The following is a 25,580-nucleotide window of genomic DNA, read 5'->3' as shown; positions in this document are numbered from 1 at the left end:
CGCAGTGGCCCTGGAGCCTCAGTTTCCCAAGTAAAACGAGGGCCTGGGCCCCGCCCGCCCAACCTCACGCTGCGGCGCCCCCTGCCGGGCCCTGGAGGCCGCCGCGCTCGCTCGCGCTCTCACAGCTCTCCCCCTCCTCCCCGCTTCTCGCGCCTCCTCCAGTCCGGCCCCGCCCCCTGGGGGGCGCGAGCGCCTCCGACGCCGCCGCCGCCGAGCGCGCGCTTCTCCGCGTGCGTGACGTCTGAAGCGGGCTGGGCTGGGCTGGGCCGGGCCGGGCCGGGCCAAGCGGCGCAGTCCGTTTCCCGTCGGGCGCCGCGCCGAGCAGGGGGCCTCGTGGCGGGGCGTGGTCTAGGCAGCTTCGCCGTCCTGTGTCTGCCGGGTTGCAGCCGCGGGGTTCCGGCCCCGGGCTCGTCGACGGGTGAGTACCCTGAGTGGGGAGAGCACGCGGGAACTTGGGACCTGGGGCTTGGGGGTCGTGACGGGAGAATAGAAGGGGGTGAGGGGGTGCGTGCGCTGGCGGGGGGGGGAGAGAGATGGAGGGGGCCTCCGTGACGCGTGCTCTTCTCTGACTTTTGCGCGTGCGTGGGGGGCGGAGGCGCGTGCTCCTGCTCCTGTGCGCGCGCGCGCCCTCCCGCGGGAGCCATTGTCCGGGCGGAGGGGGAGGGCAAGCGTGTGCGCGTGCGCGGCGTGCGCCCCTCCCCCCTTCCTCCGGGAGGCGGGGCTGGGGGCGGGAGGTCCCGGTATTCGTGCGTTCTTGGGGAGCGTGCCCGTGTTTAGTGCCGTGACCCCTCCCCTGCCACTAGAAGGTAAGCTCCCCGAAGGCAGGCGCTCGTGGGCTGGGTCCTTAGCCTGGAGCCCAGAGGTTCCACCTCTTACAGAAGGGGAAACTGAGGCCCCGGAGGAGGAAAGTAAGTTAGAGAGGAGGCGGGGCTTGCGTGGGTGCGGGGCTGGCGGGCACCCGGGATCCGGTAGTCGCTGACTTTGGGCTGGTCAGTGATCTGTGCCTCAGTTTCCTCCTGGAAACATGGGATAATATTCCTCAGGGAGGCTTAGCCCACACGAGAGCGCGTGAAGGGCAGCCTGGGGCCCTGTGTGATTGTCACTCATCCATCTCTTACTATCTGCACCCTAAGGTAAGGCCCCCTTTTACAGCGGAGGAAGGGCAGCAGCCTGGCGGGCGCTGGCCCTGAAGGAGGGCTCCCCGCTGCACTCCCTGGCCGGGAGGTCCTGAGGAGGAGGCGCGTGTGGACCACCCGCCGAGGAGGGCCCCCTCCCCCCCTATGCGCTGTGCTCAGATTCAGCTTCCCCACCTTGGGGTGCCCGGGGGTGCAGAACTCGGGGGGCAGGCTCAGGGGTCAGACTCTCCCCTCCCCCCATGGGCGGCCTGCGCCCCAAAGATGTGGGCTCTGAATCCCGGGGGGCTTTCTCCGGGCAGCGTCACCCCCGCGCCCAGCGGGTCTTGCTGAGGTTTCTGTACCTGAAAGTGCATTTTTTCTTCATTCAACAGCTATTTCCCAAGGGCTCACTTTGAAGAGTGGGGGGAGGGGAGAGATTCAGAGGAGCTTCAGTATAGGGACCCTGGATTTGAATGGGGGCTTTTATGACTCTGTACCTAGACATGCTCTTTATAGTTAAAGCGCGTCACGTGTAACGCGTGTACTACACTATATGGCGGAGGTTCCACAGGTCCCGGTGTCTCCCCAGATACCGGAGTGCACGAGATGGGACGTAGTGCAGGGCCAGCCCCTCTTTATTTGCAGGTTTCAGATTTGGAAAATGTTGGGCTAGCTCTAGATATAGTAAGTTACCAGGAGCTGTGCCTCTACTTGCTCTGTGGATAATCTCCCTTGTCTCCTCCCGCCCTTTCACCTCCCACCTGGCTCCGGCCTGTCTGTGTAGCCTGATGCCCACGGACCCCGGTGATCTTCAGCTCCCTCTTACTCTCCCTTCCTGAAGCAGGGACTCCTGCTGGCCATGCTCTTCTGGAGACCCTGGCTCGGGGGCTTCGGGGATTCCGGACCCTCGGCTCCTCGGCCGCCCTCCCTCGTCCTGGGCCTCCTTTAGAGGCTCCTGTGCGATGCACACGAATCCAGCGTCCGCACCACCTGGTCTCACTGACCTTGGGCCCAGGCCCTCTCCTGGGATGTCCGAGGAGACGTTGCCAAAACTGAGCTGGGGACTCTCCTAAAGTCCCACAGCTCGGGCTCCCACGGTCCCTTTGGAGACTCTTTCGTTTTGGTTTTTGGAGACTTTGAGATGTACTGAGTCAGAAGGTCGGGGCTTGTCGGCATTGACTTTACACTCTTACTAGCGGGAGTGATGTTCTTCTGGTCCCACTGAGGGCCGGGCATTGTCGTCTCTTCTCTGGGACCTTCATTTGGCCTTCAGTTACTCGGGCTTTGATTTCTTTTAACATCTAGAAAAAAGTGTTCTTTTGGTTCTGTTTATTTAGTTTTATGTCAGGTCCCCGGTATTTTCTTATCCTCTTTTGAATTCCTTGTTGGCTCAGCTAAACTCACCTGTAAAACGGAGAGAATAACACACTCTCCCAGGATGTCTAATAAAATAATGCAAATCCTCACCCGCTCCTTCTGAACTTCAGATAAGATAACGTGTGCAAAGCGTTTAACACATGCCTGGCACAGAGTAGGTGCTCAAAAAATACTTGTTCTTTTACTTGCCAGTCATTTCCTTGGGATATGATTGTAGTGATGGGATTTCTGAGACTGCGGTATAAACAATTCCCTTACCTTCCTTCCATCATTTCAGCTTTCCCCCAGTTGAAGCTAGCCATTGCTTCCCCCGTCTGACCAGTAATAAGTTTCCATTTCTTAGCGTTGTCACCTTGATCAGCATTCGGTGGCACTTTAGGGGAGGCGTTTTAATTGAGAACTTCTTTTGCTATTAGTAGTTTTGGATATTTTTCAGGTGATTATTGATAGTTGCCATATTTTATTTGGAAAATTACTTGTATTATCTATCAATTTCATATAAATCCTTAGTATCACACTTTTATTAGAGATTTTTCTCAGTCTGTATTTTCTAGTTCCAGCAACATCATTTCTCTTTTGAAAGCTTTTAAATCTTATATAATTAAGATTGTCCATTTCTATTCAATGTCCGGTGATGAATTTTTTCCTATCTACATTTTCTATTCTATTATCTATTTTCCTATTCTACGTTCCTATTTACATGTAAGCTTCCACTCTCTTTATTTTTTACCATGCAAGTTTTTATATTAGTTTACTTAAAAGCTGCTAAATTTAACTTTTCATTTTTAGGGAGAGAAGAAAGTACAGCTTTCTTAGTCTCTTCCCTAGTTATTGGGGGTCTTGAGTATTTTGAACATTGAGTGGACTTCTATTTCCAAACCTTATTTATGCCATCTCCTCTATTGATCTCTTTTTATCCAATATTAGTTTTGATAACTACCAGTTCTAGAGTGTAAAATGTAGAATTACTAACTTATGTTCATTCCTACTTTTTAATCCATTAGATTCCTTTATTTTCTTGAAATTTTATTCCTCTGAAAGCATTTTATTATTATTTTGTCAAATGCTGTAAAGTACACTTTTGGCAATTTCACTGGCCTAACGTTAAAGCTTTAATTTTTATTGTCATTATTTTTACTGCTTTGGTGTGGCAAAGCCTTGACAATTGAATGTTTTTCCAATTATTTAAGTTGTCTTAACATTTATTTTAAAACTTTTAAAATTATACTTGTGTGTTCTAGGTTAAATCCTAAATATTTAATGTTAAATGGAATTTCTTCCTGTGGTTTGTTAATAACAAACAGAAATGCTGATGAGTTTGTGGCTTTTTTTGGTACCATCTCTGTAGCCAGAGATGTCTCAGATTTTGAGTTCACTGAGACAATTATTTTGTCAGTGCTTGGTGATCATTTTGCCTCCTCTTTGCTATGCTTATTCATTAAATTCTTTTTATTTTTGCTGCAGCTAGGTAATTTCTCTAATTCTCTAGGTAACCTCTAAGGTAATAGAGGTGGGAGAATTTCCCTCTCTGTTGATGTTATTGGAAACACTTTTCATGATTCTCCAGTGTAAATAATATTTACTCTTGATTTTAGATAGATACTTTGGGTAATATATATATATATTTAATTCCTATGTATTTAAAAAAATAAATTATCATTGATATTTTTTGTTTTAATTTCCTCATTTCTCCCCTTTTCCCAGAGAATCATTCATGTAAGAGTATTTTTTATAATAGCTTTTTATTTTGCAAAATACATTCAAAAATGGTTTTCAGCATTCACCTTTGCAAAAAACCTTGTTCCACTTTTTTTCCCCTCTCTCTCTAGACAGCAAATAATTCAATGTAGATTAAACATGTACAATTCTTCTAAACATATTTCTACATTTATCATGCTTCTCAAGAAAAATAAAATCAAAAAGAAAAAAAATGACACACACAAAAAAAGCAAGCAAACAGCAACAAAAAAAGGTGAAAATACTCTCTTGTGATCCACATTCAGCCCCCACAGCCCTCTTTCTGGATGCAGATGGCTCTCTCCATCCCAAGTCTATTGAAATTGGCTTGAATCACCTCATTGTTGAAAAGAGTCAAATCCCAATCCAGTTGAGCATTACATAATCTTGTTGCTGTATACAATGATCTCCTGGTTCTGCTCATTTCACTTAGCATCAGTTCATGTAAGTCTTTTCAGGTCTCTCTGAAATAATGCTGCTGGTCATTTCTTGTAGAACAATAATATTCCATAACATTCATATGCCATCACTTTTTTGGCCATTTCCGGAACTGATGGGCATCCACTCAGTTTCCAGTTTCTTGCCACTACAAACAGGGCTGCCACAAACATTTTTGACATGTGGGTCCCTTTCTCTCCTTTAGGAAGTCTTTGGGATACAGGCTCAGTAGAGACACTGCTGGATCAAAGGGTAGGCACAGTTTATGGTACTTTGGGCAAAATTGCGAATTGGAGGTTTGTTTGTTTGGGGTTTTTTTTGTTTTTTTGTTTTAAAGAAAAAGGAAGATGGGGCAGCTAGGTGCCACAGTGGATAGAGCACCAGCCCTGATTCAGGAGGATCCGAGTTCAAATCTGACCTCAGACACTTAACACTTCCTAGCTGTGTGACCCTGGGCAAGTCACTTAATCCCAGCCTCAGGAAAAAAAGAAAGAAAATCATAATCCATCAGTATATCAAAAATGTATGAGAAAAAAGTATATGTATTATGTACCTGCACATATGCACATTTATTTATTTAAATGATGTATATATAGAATGTATAGTTTATATTATATATAATATAATTAAATCATTTATTTATATTAATTGAACCCCTTGGGCCCACATCGGTGCAAAGGAGTGAGGGGAAGGTGTCTTTGCATATCTCTTCTTTGGGGTCATGCTTGTTCTTTGTAATTTTATAACATTCACATTCAGTTGATTTTGGTTGTTATTTTCATTTACATTGTCATGGTCATTGTATCTTTTGTTTTCTTGGTTCTGCTTACTTGACTGTATATCAGTTCATGTAATTTTCCAGGCTTTTCCATATTTCATCATTACTTGTTATTTTTCATAGCACAGGAATATTTTCTCATTCTCATATCCTATGGTTTGTTTAGTTAGTCTTCACTAGATGGGAAAGTGATTGCTCCCCATTCTTTCTCCCTAAAAATAAGAGCTGCTATAGCATAGTGTATGGGTAGACTTCCTGGGGAAGGAGTATATGTGCATAATAGTAGAATTTCTGTCTCAAGATGGAGATATTTTTGTAATTTCTTTGCATAATTCCACCTGCTTCCCAGAATGATTGTACTGACTTAGAGCTGCACTAACAGCGCACCAGTTTGCCCCAACCCTTCAAAATGGATTATTTCTATCTTTTGTCACCTCTGCTAATTTGCTGAATGTGAGTAAAATTTCAGGGTTGTTTTAATTTGTATTTCTCTCATCTGTGGCATTCTTTCATATTGTCATTAACAGTTTGCAGTTTGTCTTTTGAGCACTGTTTGCATCTTTTGGTTTTTGATCTTATGCCTATACTTATGTATACAGACATGTAGATACATATACCTATTAGGAAGGAAATAATTATTAAATACCTGCTAGGAACTGGGCTAAGCATTTTTTCATTCTTATATTTTCCCAGCCTTATTTACGAGCTCGTTTCTGCCAGTATCATTCCTGCCAATAACACTCATCTCTCACACTGGTCAGGTTGTGCCTGGATTCCCTATGCTCAAGCAGGTTCTGCCTTGCCAGAGTGTCTTCGAGGGGGAGTTTGACCTTTGCTTGAGATTTCTCTTGAATGACCAGCCTCCCTAAGCAGGGAGATTTGTACTGTTCTCCTCCTGGCCAGAAGGTGATGAATTCTTTGGCCATAGCAGCTCAGGAAGCCAAAATTTAAAAGCTGTTCGTAGGCCTTCGAAGTCTGGTCTGCTTCCCCATCTACAGTGACACAAGAGCAGAAAAATGAGGTGGGGTGGAGGTGCTAAGAACAACACTTCTTCACCTTCTAGAAAATTGCTTTAGCTTATTACAAATGGCCAGCAGTGAGGAAACTCTGACTCCAGAGTCAGAGGACCAGCTTCAAAGCCTGCTGGGAACCTTTGTGAGCCTGGGACAAGTTGGTGTCTCTGCACTGCTAACTGGAAGGCCTTGGGCTAGAGAGCTTCGGAGGTCCCTTCTGGCTCTTCTTTTGGGAGCTTTTTCTTTGTTCCCTCCATCAGTCAGCAAGCATTTATTAGGCATCTCCTTTGTGCCAGGTAGTGTGGCTAAGCCCTGGGGACATTCAGCCAAAAGGGAAACAGCTTCTGCCCTCAAGAAGTTTGCATTGAGTTAAGAAGAAATAACAGATACACGTAATAAAGGCAGAATGATTATTGCGGGGAGCAGGAAGGGCCTCCTGTAGGCTCAACTATGAACAGAACAGTCCAAGTGAAGGCACAGAGGAACAGCCAGTTTGGCCAGAACGTGAAGGGCTTTCAGCAGCAATTGGGATTTTGTGCTTGAGGCAGCTGGAGCTTTGTAGGCAGGGCAGTGACCATGGGCAGCTCTGTGCTCCAGGATTATTAATTTGGCATTTCCGAGGTTGGACTGGGAAGAAGGCATAGTATTAGGAAGGATCATGTTTAGGAGAGAATTGCAGTTGTCCAGATGAGAGTTCTGAGTGGAGAAAGGGAGAGACAGGAGAGATGTTGACATATAATCAACAGGGGGAACTGGAAGGAGATGAGTCAAGAGTGACTCTGTGGGTACAGATTCAGTTGATTGAAAGAAGAGTACACCCTTTAACCCAAAGACTGTGTGTGTCTGTGTCTGTAATATCAAGCTGGAAATGTCCAGTAGGCATTTGAAAATGTGTGGCTGGATGGCTGGATATATAAATTTGTAAGTCATTTCCTTTCTTTTTTTCCCCTCAGTAGCATTTTATTTTTCCAACTACATGTAAATATAGTTTTCAACATTCATTTTTGTAAGCCTTTGTGTTCCAAAATTTTTCTCCCTCCTTAAGACAGCAAGCAGTCTGATCTATGTTAAATATGTGCAGTCTTTTAAAATATATTTCCATATTTGTCAAGTTGTGCAAGCTAAATCAGATCACAAGGGGAAAAAAATAAGAAAAAAACAAGCAAACAACAACCAAAAAAAGGTGAAAATAGCATATTGTGATCCACATTCGGCCTCCACAGTCCCCTCTCTGGATGCAGATGGCTCTCTCCATCACAAGTCTATTGGAATTGACCTGAATCATCTCATTGTTGCAAAGAGCCACATCCATCAGAATTGATCATTGCATAATCTTGTTGCTGTACAGTGATCTTCTGGTTCTGCTCATTTAATTTAGCATCAGTTCCTGTAAGTCTTTCCAGGCTTTTCTGAAATCAGCCTGCTGATCATTTCTTATAGAATAGTAATATTGCATAGCATTCATATATCCTGTCTTATTTAGCCATTCTCCAATTGAAGGGCATTCGCTCAGTTTCCAGCTCCTTACCACTACAAAAATGACTGCTACAAGCATTTTTGTCCCTTTCCCTTTTTTTGATCTCTGTGGGATAACAGACCCAGTAGACACTGCTGAATCAAAGGGAATCCACAGTTTGATAGATCTTTGGGCTAGTTCCAAATTGCTCTCTAGAATGTTTAGATCCCATTCACAACTTGTGAATCATTTTCACAGAGATAGTTGAACCCTTGGAAGGGCTCATGAGATCACCTTGCTAGAGTAAAAAGAGATAAGAAGAAAGGGCCCTGGCAGAGCTAAATAAATAAATAATGCCTTGACATACACATATCTATATGCATACATACTCATTTATTTGTAAGAAGATTAAGCTGTGGATGATGATCATTTCAAAGAAATTGTGAACATACAGGCAGTGTCTCAAAAACCCAGGGAGGGAAGATGAAAAAGGAGGTAGTGATTGATCATGTCAGACATAACAGGTGAAGAAGGTTTAGAACTGAGGAAAGGTCATTGGACTTAGCCATTGAGAGATCCCCAGTGACCCTGGAGAAAGCAGATTCTGTTCCTTGGTGACTTTGATAGCTAGTGTGAAAAGGGAGGTGAAAAAGTGGAGGCAGTCAATGTATATGGGTTTTTTTTTAGGTGTGTGACTGTAAAAGGAGGGGAGTTGTTCTATAAATCCTCCATAGAAGATCAGCCGTATGTACTTGACACTATCTTGTTTTGTTACTAATTGGGGCAATCTGTAATCACCCCTCAGCTTGTCTCTATGTTACTCCTAGGTCGGATTATATGATCTCTTGCAAAATTTGCATTTGAGGGGCAGTTACATGGTGCAGTGGATAGAGCACCAGCCCTGAAATCAGGAGAACCTGAGTTCAAATCTGATCTCAGACATTTAACATTTCCTAGCTGTGTGACCCTGGGCAAGTCATTTAATCCCAATTGCCTCAGCAAAAAATAATAATAATAATTGCTTTTGAAGGAGCAATATCTCTTCAGTTTTGCGTGGAGAGAGGCTAAAGGAGCTGTAAGTTCTATGTCTTATAATGGATTCACCAGGCATCTCCCAGAGGCTTTTTAAATGTTTATTAAAAGTACTGTCAAAAAAAAAAAAAAAAAAAAAAAGGTGCTGTCTTTTTCTCACATTGTTGACTTGAAAAGGAAAGACAAAATTAGACTCAGTCATTGGAGAGCTTTCTGACTTTTAGTTGGGCCTTGCAGAGGAGGCCCTGAACTGTTTCTTCAAAATTGAGGTTTTTTTTACTTACTGAAGTGCCTCTTAGAAGCTGTAGGGGCGGGTTTTCCCTAAGGTTCAGAATCTAGTCAGTGTAGGATTTCAGGATGTGGCTTGGGAACCCAATTTACTTAAGTAGCTAGGAGATTTCTCAGGAATACTTCCCCCATTTGAAGATTGTAGAAAATTGAAAGGGATAACTAACATTCCAATGTTGGGCCATATTATGGGGATTGCAAAGTGTTTGAATTGGATTCGAGAAAATAAACTTCAGAAATTCAGGTTGGGGATTTGTGGCTTTGAAGCAGGGTTTTGTTTGTTTGTTTGTTTGTTTGTTTTTTCCTTAAGCTTTTTTATTTACAAAACATGCAAGGGTAATTTTTCAACATTGACCCTTGTAAACCTTTCTGTTCCAAATTTTTCCCTCCCTCCCCCCTCCCCTAGATGGCAGGTAGTCCAATAAATGTTAAATATGTTAAAATATATGTTAAATCCAACATATGTATACATATTTATACAGTTACCTTGCTGCACAAGAAAAATTGGATCTAGAAAGGAAAAAAAAAAAAAGGAAAACAAAATGCAAGCAAACATCAACAGAGAGAGTGAAAATGCTATGTTGTGTTACACACTCAGTTCCCAAATTCCTCTCCCTGGGTGTAAGTGGCTCTCCTCATCACTGAACAATTGGAACTGGTTTGAATGATATCTTTGAAGAGCCATGTCCATCGGAATACAGCCTCATACAGTATTGTTGTTGAAGTGTATAATGATCTGGTTCTGTTCACTCAGCATCAGTTCACATAAGTCTCTCCAAACTTCTCTGAAATCATCCTTTTTTTTTTTTTTTTTTTTTAATTGTTTCTTACAGAACAATAATATTCCATAGCATTCACATACCATCACTTATTCAGCCATTCCCCAGCAAATGGGCATCCACTCAGTTTCCAGTTTCTAGCCACTATAAAAAGGGCTGCCACCAACATTTTTGCACATGTGGGTCCCTTTCCCTCCTTTAAGATCACTTTGGGATATAAGCCCAGTAGAAACTCTGCTGGGTCAAAGGGGTATGCACAGTTTGATAGACCTTTGGGCAGAGTTCCAGATTGCTCTCCAGAATGGTTGGATCCATTCACAGCTCCACCAACAATGCATCAGTGTCTCAGTTTTCCCACATCCCCTCCAATATTCGTCATTATATTTTCCTGTCATCTTAGCCAATCTGACAGATGTGTAATGATATCTCAGAGATGTCTTAATTTGCATTTCTCTGATCAATAGTGATTTGGAGCACCTTTTCATATGACAAGAATTAGCTTCCATTTCTTCATCTGAAAATTGTCTGTTCACATCTTTTGACCATTTATCAATTGAATTCTTATAAATTTGAGTTAATTATATATTTTAGAAATGAGGCCTTTATCAGAACCTTTGAATGTAAAAAATTTTCCCAGTTTATTGCTTCCCTTCTAATCTTGTGTGCATTAGTTTTGTTTGTACAAAAACTTTTTTAACTTAATATAATCAAAATTATCTGTTTTGTGATCAATAATGATTTCTAATTCTTTGGTCACAAATTCCTTCCTCCTCCACAGATCTGAGTGGTAAACTATCCTATGTTTTTCTCATTTGCTTATAATATCATTCTTTATGTCTAGATCATGAACCCATTTCAACTTTATCTTGGTATACAGTGTTAGGGGTGCATCAGTGTCTAGTTTTTGCCATACTAGTTTCCAATTTTCCCAGCTATTTTTGTCAAATAGTGAATTCTCATCCCTAAAGCTGGGCTTTGGGTTTGGGGTCTTTGGGTTGGTCAAACACTAGATTACTATAGTCATTGACTGTTTGGGTTTGTTTTTTTTTTTTTCTTCTGTGAATCTAACCTATTCCACTGATCAGCTATTCTGTTTCTTAAGCCAGCACCAAATGGTTCTGATAACCACTGCTTTATAATATTATTTTAAATCTGGTGCAGTTAGGTTTTTTTTCCATTAATTCCCTTGCATTTCTTGATCTTTTGTTCTCTCCCTTTTTTCTAGGTCAGTACAATAGTTTCTTGGAAGTTTGATTGGTATAGTACTAAATAATGTAGCACTTTTTTCTAAGAAAAATACAGGGATTGTAAATGACCTGAAAGATTAATTTGGGTCACCCTTGTGTACTTTCTCACTGTGAAGGATATCATTTCATTGATGGGGTACTCTCACCAGATTTATGATATGGCCACCTAAACAGTGGCCATGTTGGACCTCATGGAGGATGTCCAGGTCTGGGCAGGTGCTGGTCCTGGCAGTTTATGCCCTGAGCTGACCACAGCTGGAATGTTGTATTAAGTTTTGGCAGCCACAGTTCAAAGATGATGTCAATAAGCTGGGAAGGGCCTTAAGGATTTGCCATGTGTGGAGAGAAAGGAAGACTTGAGTGGGCAATACAGTTATCAACAAGAATTTGAAGAACTGTCATGTGGAAAAGGGATTAGACTTAGTGTTCACTGAGGGCAATGGATAGAAATAAAAATGAGTGTTCAGCAGATCCTTTGTAGGAGGCTCTGTGCTACATTCAAAGATGAAAGCAAAACATTTCCTGCTGTCCCAGGAAGAACACTGTTAAGGAAAGGGACTGATCAGCCTTGTGATCAGCTGCTACATCTGCTGATGCAGGTTGGTGCCTTTTCTACCCTGATGTACAGGGCGCCAAGGATGAGAAACGGATAGGAATTTGAGAGAGCCTGATGGGTTAAGAGCTTGCCCGGCATTAGGAATAATAGCTTCCAGTCCAACCTGGGACCCAGAGCAGTTATGGGCAAGTCACTTCTGTCTGCCCCTCTCTTTCTTCCACCCCCAACAACTCATCCTAAGACTTAGCCTTCCTGATTGTTAGCACACGGGAGGAGATAATGCTGAGTTTGGGAAATGCCTGGAGTTTGTCTGGAATGTTCTTGAAAGGGAATAATAAAAAATAAACCTAGGAAGATAGATGAGATCCAGGTAATGGAGGCCATGGATGTATTTTAGCCTGGAGTTAGTTAAACAAGAGCCATTGAAGATTTTTGAGTAGACTAAAGTAAAATAATAATTTTATTATTATTTTATTTATTTATTTCATTATTTTTATTGTTAAAATTCCTAAAGGAATATTATTTTAGCAGCACTTTGGATAATGGATTGGAGAGAAGAATGGAGACCTATTAGGAGACTGGTGCTGTACTGTAGGTAAATAAGGATCTGAAACAGCTGTGGGAATGGAGAGAAGAGTGTAAGGGTAGGATTAATAAGACTTGACAGCTGATTGGAATTTTGGGGTGGAGGTGGTGAGGAGAAGGAAGTGACCTGGAGAATTCTGAGGATAGATGTTTGCATGGGAAGATGTTGTGCCTTAACAGAAATAAAGCTGTTTTTTGGAGAAGAGAGGCAAGTTTTAGGGGGATATGAAGGTTGTATTTCAAATTCCTTCAGGACAGATTCCTCAGAAAGAGATGTCCAGGAGGCAGTTGATGTCATCTTTGAACTGAAGTTCCGGAAAAAGATGAGTAGATCATTTAGGTGATTCATCACCATGGAGATGATACTCTTGGGAGCAGAAAAGCCCTTAGAGATGTGGAAGGATACCAATTCAGAGGGTGTGGCTGATTATCCAGTAAAGAAGATTGAGAAGGAGGAGACTGAGGGTGACACCAAAATTAAGGGAGAAGAATGCCCTGGGGAGGGACAGTCAGGACCCTCACAAGAGAACAGGACCATGCTTCGGCCTTTGAGTTGGGTAGGTCAGCTCTCCCACCTGAGAGACATACATACAAAATACAAGGATTGTATTTGCTGAGGGACAGCAGTTTCAGCTCAGGGGTAGGACAAGTGTCAAAAGCCGGGTTTTCATTATGTGAAAAGAAGCAGGGATTTGGGCTGGCAGAGGCCAGCAGGAAGTCACAACTGGTGAGAGGTAGGTGAGGAAGAACTCATCATTACATTAGGAATCTAAGCTGAGAGAGGCTTTTGATAGGGTAGAAATAGCAATAAATCTTTGCTTTCATCATGATAGGGAGGGTAAAAACCATTAACAGAGATGCTTCAAAGAAACAGACCCAGGTTTGGTGCTTAGTGTAATTGGTACTATTGTAAATCCAACACAGGTACTTATAATTGAATTTTTACTGTCTTGTATGGACAAGAATAGTATGGAATGAGAATGCATGGGGGTACAACCTGTAGACTCATCCCACGTTGGTGAGATGATGGGTCAAATGAAGTGTGCATCTCTCCATAACCGACTTTCAGATTTCCTACCGAGGATCCAATTTTGATAAAATAAAAGGCTGCTCTAAGGCAAATAGGAGTGAAGAAGGGGGCCAGTTTTAGAAGCGGGTGGTGGTTGAATTGGCTTCCTGGGAGTTCTCCCCTACAGGCGGTGTAGGTGGACGTTGGTGGGCCAGCGTTGGTGCAGGATTGCCCCACTTCTGGGGTTCCAGTGAGACTGGGGTGCCAGGCTATCTTTCAAGTCAAGAGCATATTATAAGATGGCAGAGGAGGCTACAGGTTATTAGACATTGACTCTAAGCATGGCCCCAGGACATTGCCCTCTGAGTCTCCAGCGTAGCCAGCGACTACATGGGGAATAAGGTGTTTGGGGTGAGAGTGTTCACTGCCTGCTTTTTAAGTGCGGTTGGGCTTTGCTCATGTTTCTAAGGGCTTCTTAGCGACTGTTTACAGTAACTATCTCTGTGCTTCCCCACAGGCAACAGCAGCTAGATGACTTGTTCTCTTGAGTTCCAGGCTGTGGCTTAGCTCTGAGCATCTTGTTTTTGTCAGTTCTCCTTCCTTTTTCTCACTGATCTGGCCATTTCCTCCCCCTTTCACTGAGGTGATTGCACTGGTCTCTCTTTCAGACTTCTCCAATCCATTTCTGCCTCCAGAGGCTGTCCCAGTGATCAGGCCATACCTGCCTCCTCCCCCCACTTCACTGGGCCAACTCCATTAGGACCTCTGGGATGTTTGACATCCAGTTGTCTTCAGAGGGCCTTCCGCTTCTTGCCATGGAGTTGGGGTGTGCAGAAGGGGAGCAGAGGGCCCAGCATTGGGGAGCCTCTGCGTTCTGTGGGCCAGGCCCTGTGTTAAATGCTGATCCCATCCCATTTGGCTGCTGGGACTGCCCTCTGCCCTGAGGTCCACAAGGAAGGAGCCTCTGGAGCTGCCTTTGCATTCAGCTCCTCTTGACTCTGGGCCCTGGCCCCCTTGCTCTGTCCAGATGATGTTATCCCTGCTGTCCCCGGTCGGGTGATGTCATTTGGTCCTCTTAAAGACAACAGCCTAACCTTGCTTCCCCTCAGGAAGCTGTTTTCCATGGTGGTCTTGTATGAAAAATTGGGCCCGATAGAATAGACTGCTCCTGCTAGGGGTGTAACACAAATTTAACTCCACTCCACTTAAAGAATTCTAAAAGACATTTTCCAAAAGCTCCTGTTAACTTTTTACTCTGCTCTCTGCCTGCTCAGCCTCCCATATCCCACCAGAAGACCCCTAAGTGAAAGCAGAAGAGAGATGCGCTTGCTGTAAGATCCTGCTTTTGCTTTTCTGGCCCGGCCCCTGTGTCCTTGAACTGTGGGCTGCCAGGTGCTATGGTCCTGGGCCCCTTTCCTCCTTCCTTCTCAAGCTCCTGGCAAATTTGCAATAGATAAAAGTCTGCAGAATGGTCTGTGTAAAGGGAGAACAGTCTGTACTCCAACATATAAGTTAATTAATCTCCAGTCCTTTGTATCAATCAGTGACTCATTATTAATGCGTAAGAAGCCTTCCACCCTGGGTCTACAAGTAAGAAGGTGGGAGAACACTTGAGCATCCTTTCCTTTCAAAGAGAGGAAGAGCTTAGAATGGATAAAATATTTTATTTTTGTACTCTTTTGCCAAGCTGTTTTTATAGTGTTCTTGCATTATTCTTATTTCTTTTCCCAGTGTTAATTCCACTATTTTTATTTGATATTTAAAATAATTTCTTACTCTTTAAAAACAAAAACCTAAGCTTTTTTTTTTTTTTTTTTTAAGGAATTCTTGTTGGCATGTGTCTAAATTGCATTTTTCTTTGAGGATTTTCTTGTAAATTATTTCAAGTCTTTGTCTAATGTGTTTGTATCTTGAGCTTCCTTGTTATCTTCATCACTTTTCATGATGATGTTTTTTTTTCTTCCAGGCTTCTTATTGACTTTGGACTTACTGTTAGTGTTGGGCTCCACCTATTTCTAGGGAGGTGTCTGGCTGACCTGAGCTTTTGGGGTGTTTTTTTTTTTGTCTTTGCTGCTTTCACAGCCTGGTCTGAAGGCATATGAGTTTTTAGTGCTAACAGAGTGTGGTGACCCAGAGAGAAGTCTGTTCACTGCCCTTTGGGCCTGCACAATCCTGCTTGGTTTATGTCTCTTGGCTTGTGTGTGGTTGAATTTCTGTAGACTGCTTCTGGGCTCTGTTAGCTTTTTAAGATGTGCTTGTACACAGTGTCCAAACTCCAGGTCCTTGTGGTTATTGCACTGCAGGCTAAGGCTAGAGCTGAGGCTCCCTCCCAGCTTCTGTTCTTGTTGAGTTTGGAGAAAAAAAGATTGAGATTGTGGTCTTCTTTTTGTAGAAGAGGGATTAGGTGGTTTCTTGACCCCAGAGGGCAAAATGGGCTGAAGCTCCGTGAGGAAGACTTACTTTATGCGAGGGAAAATTTCCTAACAATGTAAACTATTCCTCTGTGAACTAATCTGCTTTGGGAAGTGAGGATTTCCCACTTCAGATAAGACTGGATGACCATTCGTGGTTAAACTTGTAGGAACTGTAATTGTCTTCCCTACCCAGCTAAGGTTACTTCTCAGCTGCCTCCTCCCAGAGTTTCTTCTCTGATTTTCCTAAAGCATTTTGGTGTGTTTGGTAGATTAGACAAATGCTGTGGATATAGTGCACCTTCAGTTTGCCAGAGGATCGGGAAACTTGCCATAATCTTTTTTGTTGAGTAATGAAATACACATAATGGACATCACAAGTCTGAGAACTCAGTCTGGCAGGCAGGTGAAGCTGACCTTTGTCACAGGGATAGGGTAGGGGATGGTTAGATAGATGTAAACATTCGTACTCTCTGTCAGCCTCTGTGCTAAGCATTGAGGATACAAATACTGGCAAGCCAGTCGGCTCCTACCTTCAAGGAGCTTACATTCTGTTTTCAATAATTATTCTAATTTTTTTTATGTTTATATATAATTTAATATTTTCTCTCCCACCTCTGGCCCAGAGTAATATTTTTAAATATATAAAATACATAGGATTACACAAGAAACCAATTATTTTGAAATAGTTATCAAAATAATTTTTAAAATCAATTTTATGGAATCAAAGTTAAGTACCACTGGTTTGGTCCTACATCTTTATCTTATAAATGAAGAAACTGAGCTCCCAAGAAGAGAAGGCTCACACTGTTTGTTAATGACAAACTAGACCTAGTATACCAAATTTCCTGATCTCTGATCCTCTTTAAAAAAAATAATAATAATAATAGATTTTATTCATATCTTTTTTTGTTACATGGCTCAGATTCTTCTTATATGTTTTCCACTTCTGAATTTTTCATGTTCACTGGGGGCTAGTTCTAGGAGCCACTTATTACTAGACATCTAAGTGTTTAGTGAAAAGCAAATGGATATTATATTAACACCTTTATGGAATCCCGGAATGCTTGCCTTTTCCCCCTATCCTGATTCTGTTCTCTTTCTCCCTTTTTGCTCTTTTTCCTGGCATTCCCAAGTTCAGAAGAGAATTTCTTCTGAAGGCTGGAATTATGAAAAATGGAATCTGTTCCTCTTGATTGTAAGGCAGAGGTGGGCTTGTCTATACTGCCCACTTTTTGTCCTTTGCGGGGTCTGAGCACCAACTGGAACAGCATGAGACTGTGTAATGGGGGGAGTAGTCTTTGACAAGCTGAGGACTCCCTGGAGACCCTCATGGAGGGCAGGGAATGTGGAGCTTCTGTCAAAGTACAAACTGGGGAGCCTGTGGTTTGGCGGTCCTCCTGGGAGTATTCTGAAAGGCAATCTTTTCCCTTCTCCCTCAGCAAGGAGCTGCTGCGGGTCGTCATGTCGGGGATCAAACGAACCCTCAAAGAAAATGACCCTGACTACGAAGAGATTTCTGTGGCGCCCCCAAACAAACGACATAAAGCCATGGAAGACTCAGGTAGAGCTCTCGGGGCATCAAAGCAGGGGCTGTTTGGCTTCTAAGGCACTGTAGTCCTGAAATCCTAATAGAAATGGACCTTAGCCAATAGTCTCCAGGCCCTTCCTACTTTTTACTGAGGGAGGATGCTGAGGCCCTGAAAGATTAACTTGGATAAGATTATGCATCTGATTGAGAACAGCTGATTTAGACTAATGCTCTCAACTCAGTTCTGTATCATCCCAGCTTACATAATATCTGAACTAATACTGCAAAATTTGCTTCCCCAACTCACAAAATAACTTATCTTAATTTGATTTAAAAGCTGACATCCCAAGATACTTTTATAAGGGAGAGAAAGGATTGTTAAATGAAGCAGATTAGTAAAATCATTGAACTGGCAGAATTTAGGTACTTGGAACACTCACTGTCTTCTAAATCCAAGTTCAAACAAAAACAATCCTAGCTGCATTTAAAAAAGAAAATTCTGTCCAAAAGGAAAATCTGCCCAAGGATGTCAGTGTAACCACCAAAAGCTGACCTGTGGGTCTCCCCTTGTCCACAAAGACGTGCTTTCCTCTTCTTGGGTGATACTAAGAAAGGTTTCCAGCAGAGCCGCCTTCTTGGTGCTTTTAGAGTTGGATCCAGGGAGGCTTTGAGAAACCAGAATTGTTTAACTGTTGTTCTGGTTTTGTTCTGTGGACAGCTCGAGACGCTGCCGTGCAGAAGATTGAAACTATTATTAAGGAGCAGTTTGCTGTCGAAATGAAAAACAAGGAGCATGAAATTGAAGTCATAGATCAGGTATAAAGCAAGAGTGCTTTTCATCAGGGGTGGATTGGAAAGTTCAACATCCTTTAACTCTGTTGCTCTTTCTAAAGGAATAAACGTTTTAAATTTATTTTTAGCGACTGATTGAGGCTCGGAGAATGATGGATAAACTTCGTGCTTGCATCGTGGCAAACTACTACGCTTCTGCTGGTCTTTTCAAAGCCTCTGAGGTAAACGCGCTGCCCCCACCCCACCCAGAGGACCTTTGAGTGCCGCCTTCTGGCCTTCCTTGGATTATGTCGTTGTTTTGACTTTTAAAATTGGGGGCTTTTGGTCACTTGAGGGGAGCTGAGCCTTACTTGCCACCATCAGCTCTCACTGTCTACCAGGCCATGGGCTGAGTGCTGGGGAGACCCAGGAAAAGCTTGGCTCAGTCTCCAGCCACACCTTCATTCAACAGCCGCTCGTTCTGCACTGGTCTCTGTAAATTGTTGTGCTTAGTATGGAGACACAAAATTAAGAACGGCCCTTTTGGAGAAGAGAGTATTCAGAGAGGCCTCTTTTCTCTTTAATCTTTCTCCTGACTTGGTGAATGTGCACTCAGACTGCATCCCAGCCTTTAAAAGAAGGGGAGACATATGCGTCCAAATCCTAAGCCTTCACCTCCAATCTCCCCTGTATTGGATCTCTCCTTTTCATTTCTCTCCTGGGAGATCTTAGTGGGATTTGTAAGAACATTTGCCACGAAAACAAGTGTTTGCTTGATTGCCATTAGACTGCTGGGGAGTGACAGCTTTGGTTCTGACAGCTCGGCCCTGTTTGTAAGCCTTCAGTTTGTTTTTGACAAATAAGCAGATAAAACGAGAATCTCTGGCTCCCACAGTGTTCTGGAAACTTTGATATTGTGAAATCCTAACTCTCCCCTCCTTTTCTTTCTTTCCTTCTTTTTTTTTCTAAACCTATTTATGGAGATTTTATTTTTATGAGTTTGTTGCCAAGGAAACAGGATTCCACTGAAAGAGAAGTGTTTCTTCTAGATTGTCATTTTGATTATCTAAATGTCCTCATATTTGTGTTAAGGAAAACCAGCTTTATTTCAGTTAAGAAAAACATTAATTTGCCTGCTTCTTCCCAATGCCAGTACAAGAGTGGCCTCCGGGGATGGGGGAAAGTTCAGAATGAGAGTGATTTCTTGTGGATTTTTCAGAAGGGCACTGACTGGCAACCTCCAGGTCTGGTTTATTCAAGATGACCTTGAATACAGAGGATGTTGCCTTGAAGAAACCACAGGTTAACAATCCAGTCAATTTTCTGTGCATCAGAATTATAATTTTACGTTCAAACGACGCCTAACTTTGGCTTAGTCCCTTAACTCCAGCTGACAGCATGAAGAGCTAGCCAGTAGTTAGAAATTTGTAAACAAAGATTTTAATGTAACTGTGGAACTCATGATTGCAAGGAAATTTTCTATTATTAATGTTTCCATTTCTTTCTGCTTAATGCTGCCAGGTTTTATTAAAATGGGTTAAATTTGTTCCTGTGCTGCTGAAGATGTTTTAAAACGTATTTACTTTCTCTATCTTTGTTAAAAGTCGGTGGGTTTTGTGTTTTTTGTTTTTTTTTTTTTGCTTTTACAGGGATCAAAGACTTGCGACGCCATGGTTTTTAATCATCCTGCCATCAAGAAGTTTTTGGAATCGCCATCAAGGTCATCATCTCCTGCTAATCAGAGATCAGAAACACCATCTCTTAACTATTCAGAAAGTGATTCTTTATCTCAGCACAATGACTTCTTGTCGGACAAAGACAATAGCAGCAACGTGGATCTGGACGAACGATTGTCCAATAATGTAGAGCCTCAGAGACTGGCCAGAAATACTGGTCGGGTAAGCTTAAGTTTAAGATGAAAAAGAGGGATGGGGGACAAAAGAGTAGGGCAATGATGGATGATTTTGGCAGTCCTTTTCTAGAATTTCTAGGAATCACATTGTGCGAGATGTTGTTTCTTTTAATAGATTTACAGAGAGTCCTGGAGCTAATGAGGGAGTGCCCCTCGTGTCCAAAGACCCAAGCCCCTTGAGTGACTTTGATGTAGGCCTAGTGTGTGGGACTAAGACATGTGCCAGCCCAGTGTGGGGCTCTAGCCCAAGGTGACTGCTCGTGGGCTAGCTTGAGCTGGCATTTTGGGGGAGTCCTGTTAAGGATTTGGGTGGGGTCAGACCTTACCCTGCACTGAATAGTTTGCAAAGTATTTTTGTGTAAATGATCCCAATGAATCCTTGCAATCAGCTTGGAGGGGGAGGGGAATCAAGATGGCAAAGTTTGTTTTTCTCTTCTAAATGACAAACTTGAATTTGGTGACATCTTCGATTACTGAGTGATTTTTTAGGTAGAGGGCATTGTGTAGACCTGCTGTAGGCAAAGATTGATAAGACCTGGATACCTAACAAATTTTACTTTAAACAATTTTTTATTTTTGGAAAAACGAAAGGTTGCCTTCTCTTGTAATTAGTGGGAAAATGTTTACTCCCATACTCCTAGTTTTTGGTTGTACCTCTTCAGTGCTCCTGCGCTTCCTGATGAGGTTGGACATCTCTTAATAGCTACTGTTGTGGGTTCTTTCAGGACTCCAGTGGGGGAACAAGCTCTCGGAAAACAAACCTACAGAATTCAGATCTTGCTTCAGAAGATGTTTCAAGACTTTTTGTGAAGAAAACCATTGTAGTTGGCAATGTGTCAAAGTGAGTATGCTGCAGGATCCGGTTTGTTTCCACTCCCTTTTTAAGTCTTTAGTTTGCATTTCCTAAGACTGGAATAGAAACAATGAGATCACTGTTGTGGAAAGGTAGAGCTGGATTGACATCCCCTTTGTTTTACAAACACGGAGACAGACTTATTTATTTACTAGATAGTGGGGGAAAAAATGACATAACGCATAACATTTACTTATATGCTGAAAACATTTCTGTATTCTGTATATTCTGTATTCTGAGTCACAAAGTGAAGGGGATAACAGAGATTCCCTCCTATCTGTGAGTGACCAATTGACCTGATAGCCATGGGTCGCTCAACAGTTTAAACCAGGATCAGGAACATCTGCTTGTTTCCCCACAGACAATGTCTCCTCATTTTACCAATGCAGCACATTTCAGAGATAATGAGAAATAGAAAGCTAGGGTTGCCCAGGTCAGTGAATATGAGTGATGTGAGTTAGAATTCTGGTGTTGAGAGTGACCAGGTGAATGATCAGCTCTCTCTGAACCTGTTTCCTATAAAGAGGGACGAAGGCTCTTATACTTGCTGGTTCCCAGGGTTGCTGAGAAGAAAATGCTTTGTGAAACCTGAGTCCTCCACATAAGGGGCATGATGCCAGTGATGGCCAAAAATTGGGTGGTACTAGTATGAGGGAACTCAGGAGAGTGAGCAGAGGGCTGACTGTGCCCTTCAGTGGTCTGCACGGGCTTGTGGCTCTGCTACCCGACGTGTCCCTCAATCCTACCAGACCTCGGCTGGCTCACCTATAAAAGGAGCTAGTGGAAGTGATGACGCTGTGGGTATTCCGTATCTTGTGTGTTTCTGATACCTGTGGGCTGATGGGAACCTCAGAGACCAGACTGATCTACCTCCACCTTCCTATTTTAAAGATGCAGAATTGAAACACAGAGGTTGGGTAATTTACCAGAATCAGCAAGCTATTTATTTTGACTTTATTGAAATGCAATCTCTGGATTGGGATTTCCACAATGCCACATCTCAGGCTAAACTTTGGCAAAAATTCTAAGGAGCAGCTAGCTCTGCTGACCATGATCTCACATGAGGTGACCAGCCTAACCTTGAAGTTAAGATTACCTGCTTTGAATGCACTTCTTCCTCATGTCTGCTGTCTTGGAAACCCCTGGCATTCTCCAAAGCATAGCCCTGCTGATCCCTCTTGGACTTAGACTTCAAAGTTTTATATTTGCTTCTTTCCCTCTGTGTTGGATTCCTCCCTTCCCCAGGGGGTGTGTTCCTTGAGGACAAGAATCATTTTGTTGAGGGATTTATAACACCAGTGGGTGCCTATCATTAAATGTCAGTGGATAGAGCACCAGCCCTGAAGTCAAAAAGAACCACAGATGCTTAACACTTTCTGGCTGTGTGACCCTGGGCAAGTCACTTAACCCCAATTGTCTCAGCAAAACAAACAAATAAAAAAAGACCCTTAGATGTTGCAGGTGTTTAAGAGCTACTTTTTGAATTTTATTGGATTTGTTGAAGAAGATCCAGAATCCAGTGACAAAACTTTCACGACAAAATAGGAATCTACTTATTTAACAGCTTTAACCACTCAAATGCCTGTTATTATGGAGACAAGCTTCTGTCCCTGATCTTGTTGGGAGGGTAGCAGAGCAGACTTTCTGTCTTGGGCTTTACTTTTTTCATAGAACTTAAACTTCCAACTTAGTGGCTTTTGCTCATGAATGAGATGCTAATATCCAAGTGTAAGGAAAACAACATGGAAGCAAGTAGGTGCTTGATTTAATTCTCACATGGTGCTTCCTTATATAATTGCCAGGAACCCAGATTTCTCCCTCATGAAGACTTGTCTTGGGGGGAGGGAACTCGAGGGATGCTCATCCCTGAGAACTGCCAGATAAATCTGGTGTGTTCTTGCTGTGACCACGTGGTGTGTGGGCATCAATTTGGCAGGACTCTGGGCCCTGCTCCCCAGTCTGCTCCCTCAGGTAGAGCCCTAGGTAAGGCCTATAAGTATTTGTTGCAGCTCCTGAGGATCACTCCTCACTTATAGATTATTTTTCTGTTTGGAGCTCAGGGTTACACCCTCAGGCTATGGGGCTGACCTTCTCTAGGGGGAAAGAATGATTCCAGAACAGGATGATCTCATGCTGTACTGCCCTTGTGGCCCAGATCTGCCAAGTTCAATGGGTTAGATAAGTTCACAAATCATTCTCTGATAACATGATGACTGTGGAGATAGATTGAGCCCTCCCAAACTCCAAACTGCCCCAGGCAAATTCTTCAATTATCCTTGAGATAAACTAAAATGACCTCCACAGTCCCTTCTAACTCCTTGGAGCTGGGTAACTGGGCCACAGAGAAAGGGGCTCACTAAGGAGCTGTCCTATGAGGGTAGACAGTAAGTCAGTCATGGACAACTGCGTGAGATAAGGCCCCAGGAGATGGAAAGTGACCATCCGTCATCTTGGGGGGCAGGGAGAGGCTTCCCATGGAACTGGGAGCCAGGGATTCTAACAATCAAGGAGGGCCAGTGTCCCTGCCCAGCCATCCATTGTGGCAGCGCCAGTGCCAAGGCCGGAGTATTACAGCGGAGACCCGCAGGTAGGGCCCACTGTGGGATGGGTGAGTGTGGAAAGGAAGGAAATATAAAAAAAAATGAGAAAGGCCGAGAAAAGCTTAAAGATTTGGGCAGTTTAATCCTGGAGATATAGGGTGCAACAGAATAAAAGTGGAGAGAATGCAAGCCAGTCAGAATTAGGACTTAGGAAAATCCTTTTGGCTTCAGTGTGGAGATGGATTGATGGGGGACCAGACTCCCATCAGAGAGTTGAGTGTTAGTCAAGTTGTGGGCTAGAGGGAGAATGGCGGCTGTGTTTGTGGACAGATGAGGTTGGCTATGAGGAAGAGGCTGTGGAGATAGAAAAAACAAGATCTGATAACTGGTTGAATATGGAGGGTGAATGAGGGCGAGAAACTAAAGGTAACACTGAGGGTGTGAACCTAGGACCTGGAGGAGGAGGATGCCCTTGACAATATAAGTTATTAAAATTGTCACATGAATAAGGAATTGTTGTTATTGAGGAAAACAAGGCAAGTAGAAAAAAACCAATAAAAGTAAAATTCTGTTACAACAGAAAGCATGACAAAAATCTCTCCTTAACAAAAGATTACTAAGCCTTAATTAATGACCCTTTTATTGACAGTAATGTTTAATTACCCCCCCAAGATCAAATTAAAAATAAAATAATGCCTTAACGTTTATAAATTGTTTTTCAGTCAATGAGTAAACAACTATTAAGCACCTTCCATGTGCCAGGCACAATGTGATATGAAAATGAAACAGTCCTTGCCCTGAGAATTTAAAACACGCACATGCCTCAGGAGTATCCAGTGGGACATCTGTCTGTGCTGAACAGTGAGGACAGAAATTGAGAACTGAAAAGGTGGAAGGGTATAGAAAGGCCGGCTTCTTTGGTAGCACTTTCAAGGACATTGTCCATCAACTTCTTGCTTTCCTGATGGGCTCCACACTTGGCTCCCCTGGATGCCTCCTGATCAACATCACAAAGAAAATATATGTTTTAAGTTCTTGCACCCTAATTGGTTTTTTTTGGGGGGAAAAATACTGTTTCCTCCCAAATAGATTAGTGGGAGTTTTTTGGTTATTTTTGCAAGGCAATTTGGGATTGACTTGCCCAAGGTCACAAAGCTAAGAAGTATTAAGTGTCTGGAGTCATATTTGAACTCGGCTCCTCCTGATTTCAGGGCAGTGGTTAATCTGTGCGTTACCTAGCTTCCCCAAGACTAATGCAGTAAGTTCTATATAATTAATTTTCCATTTACTTATACATTTTTCCTTTTGAAGAGATCCTATTTTCAGCAGACTGCCTGTGTTCTAGGTTAGCTCATCCTTTGGTACTTATGTAGTGTCTCTTGAAATTTTGATTTGTTGGCCAACGTCAGGGTTCCGAGCCTTTTAACTTTTTTAATCCTTCCATTGGTAGGCTCTTCGTTCTGCTTAGGAAGACCAAAGAAGACCTGTGTGATAGAAATTGAGGCAGTGTGAGATATGGGGTCAGGATCGAAAAGGAGAGAGACCAACATTTATTAAATGCCTACTGTGTGCGAGGAACTATATTAAGCACTTAGCTCATCTGATCTTCACAACAACTCTGTATTTTACAATTGAGGAAACCGAGGCAGAAGTTAAATGACTTGCCAGGGTTACATTGCTGGGATTGAACCTGGCTTGTCCTGACTCCAGGCCCTTCTTGGTTTGGATCTTCTTGCCTCCTTAAAGTAAGCTGGGTGATCCCAGACAAGTCAGTGGGCCTTTCCACCTCAGTTTCCTCTTATAAAATGGAGATAACAATGGAATTTAAGTCACAAGGTTGTCATGAGCATCAAATAAGATAACAAATAAGATAACAATAAGATAACAAATAAGATAACAAAGTATCTAAAATACTTTGTAACTCTTAAAGCACTATAGGAATGTTAGTTACTATTGTTGTTTTGGTATCATGGTACCCTGAGAATGGAAAGGAGCAAGGTCTGGATGAGATTTAGCTAGTGGTTGGTAGTTGTCCATTCCATAATAAAGGATAACCATTAATTTTATTACACCGGGATCCCTGGCAGCAAAGCAATTTATTGGATTTTTTTTGTTTTGTTTTTTATTAACTGAAAATACATGCTGACGCTTT

The 25,580-nt window shown here is 42.8% G+C and overlaps 1 protein-coding gene across 9 annotated transcripts in view; it reads left to right on the top strand.

Moving 5' to 3' along the window:
* The first annotated feature begins 230 nt into the window (after nt 1–230).
* The window catches only part of YEATS2 (YEATS domain containing 2), an 84,309-nt gene continuing 58,959 nt past the window's right edge, over nt 231–25,580 (top strand). For 4 of the 9 annotated variants that reach the window (XM_074264186.1, XM_074264185.1, XM_074264188.1 and 1 more), the window contains exons 1-6: nt 231–418; nt 17,264–17,385; nt 18,071–18,168; nt 18,273–18,365; nt 19,773–20,021; nt 20,761–20,876. In XM_074264186.1, coding sequence (XP_074120287.1) covers nt 17,286–17,385; nt 18,071–18,168; nt 18,273–18,365; nt 19,773–20,021; nt 20,761–20,876 — 656 coding nt within the window. In that variant the 5' untranslated portion in view covers nt 231–418; nt 17,264–17,285. Of the gene's footprint in view, nt 419–691; nt 909–17,263; nt 17,386–18,070; nt 18,169–18,272; nt 18,366–19,772; nt 20,022–20,760; nt 20,877–25,580 lie in introns of those variants that run through there. The other 5 variants (XM_074264182.1, XM_074264183.1, XM_074264184.1 and 2 more) reach the window with 5 other exon arrangements.

This window comes from Sminthopsis crassicaudata, chromosome 4 (assembly GCF_048593235.1).
Source record: "Sminthopsis crassicaudata isolate SCR6 chromosome 4, ASM4859323v1, whole genome shotgun sequence".
Classification (NCBI taxonomy): Eukaryota; Metazoa; Chordata; class Mammalia; order Dasyuromorphia; family Dasyuridae; genus Sminthopsis; species Sminthopsis crassicaudata.
This window is presented reverse-complemented; position numbering and strand designations above follow the sequence as displayed.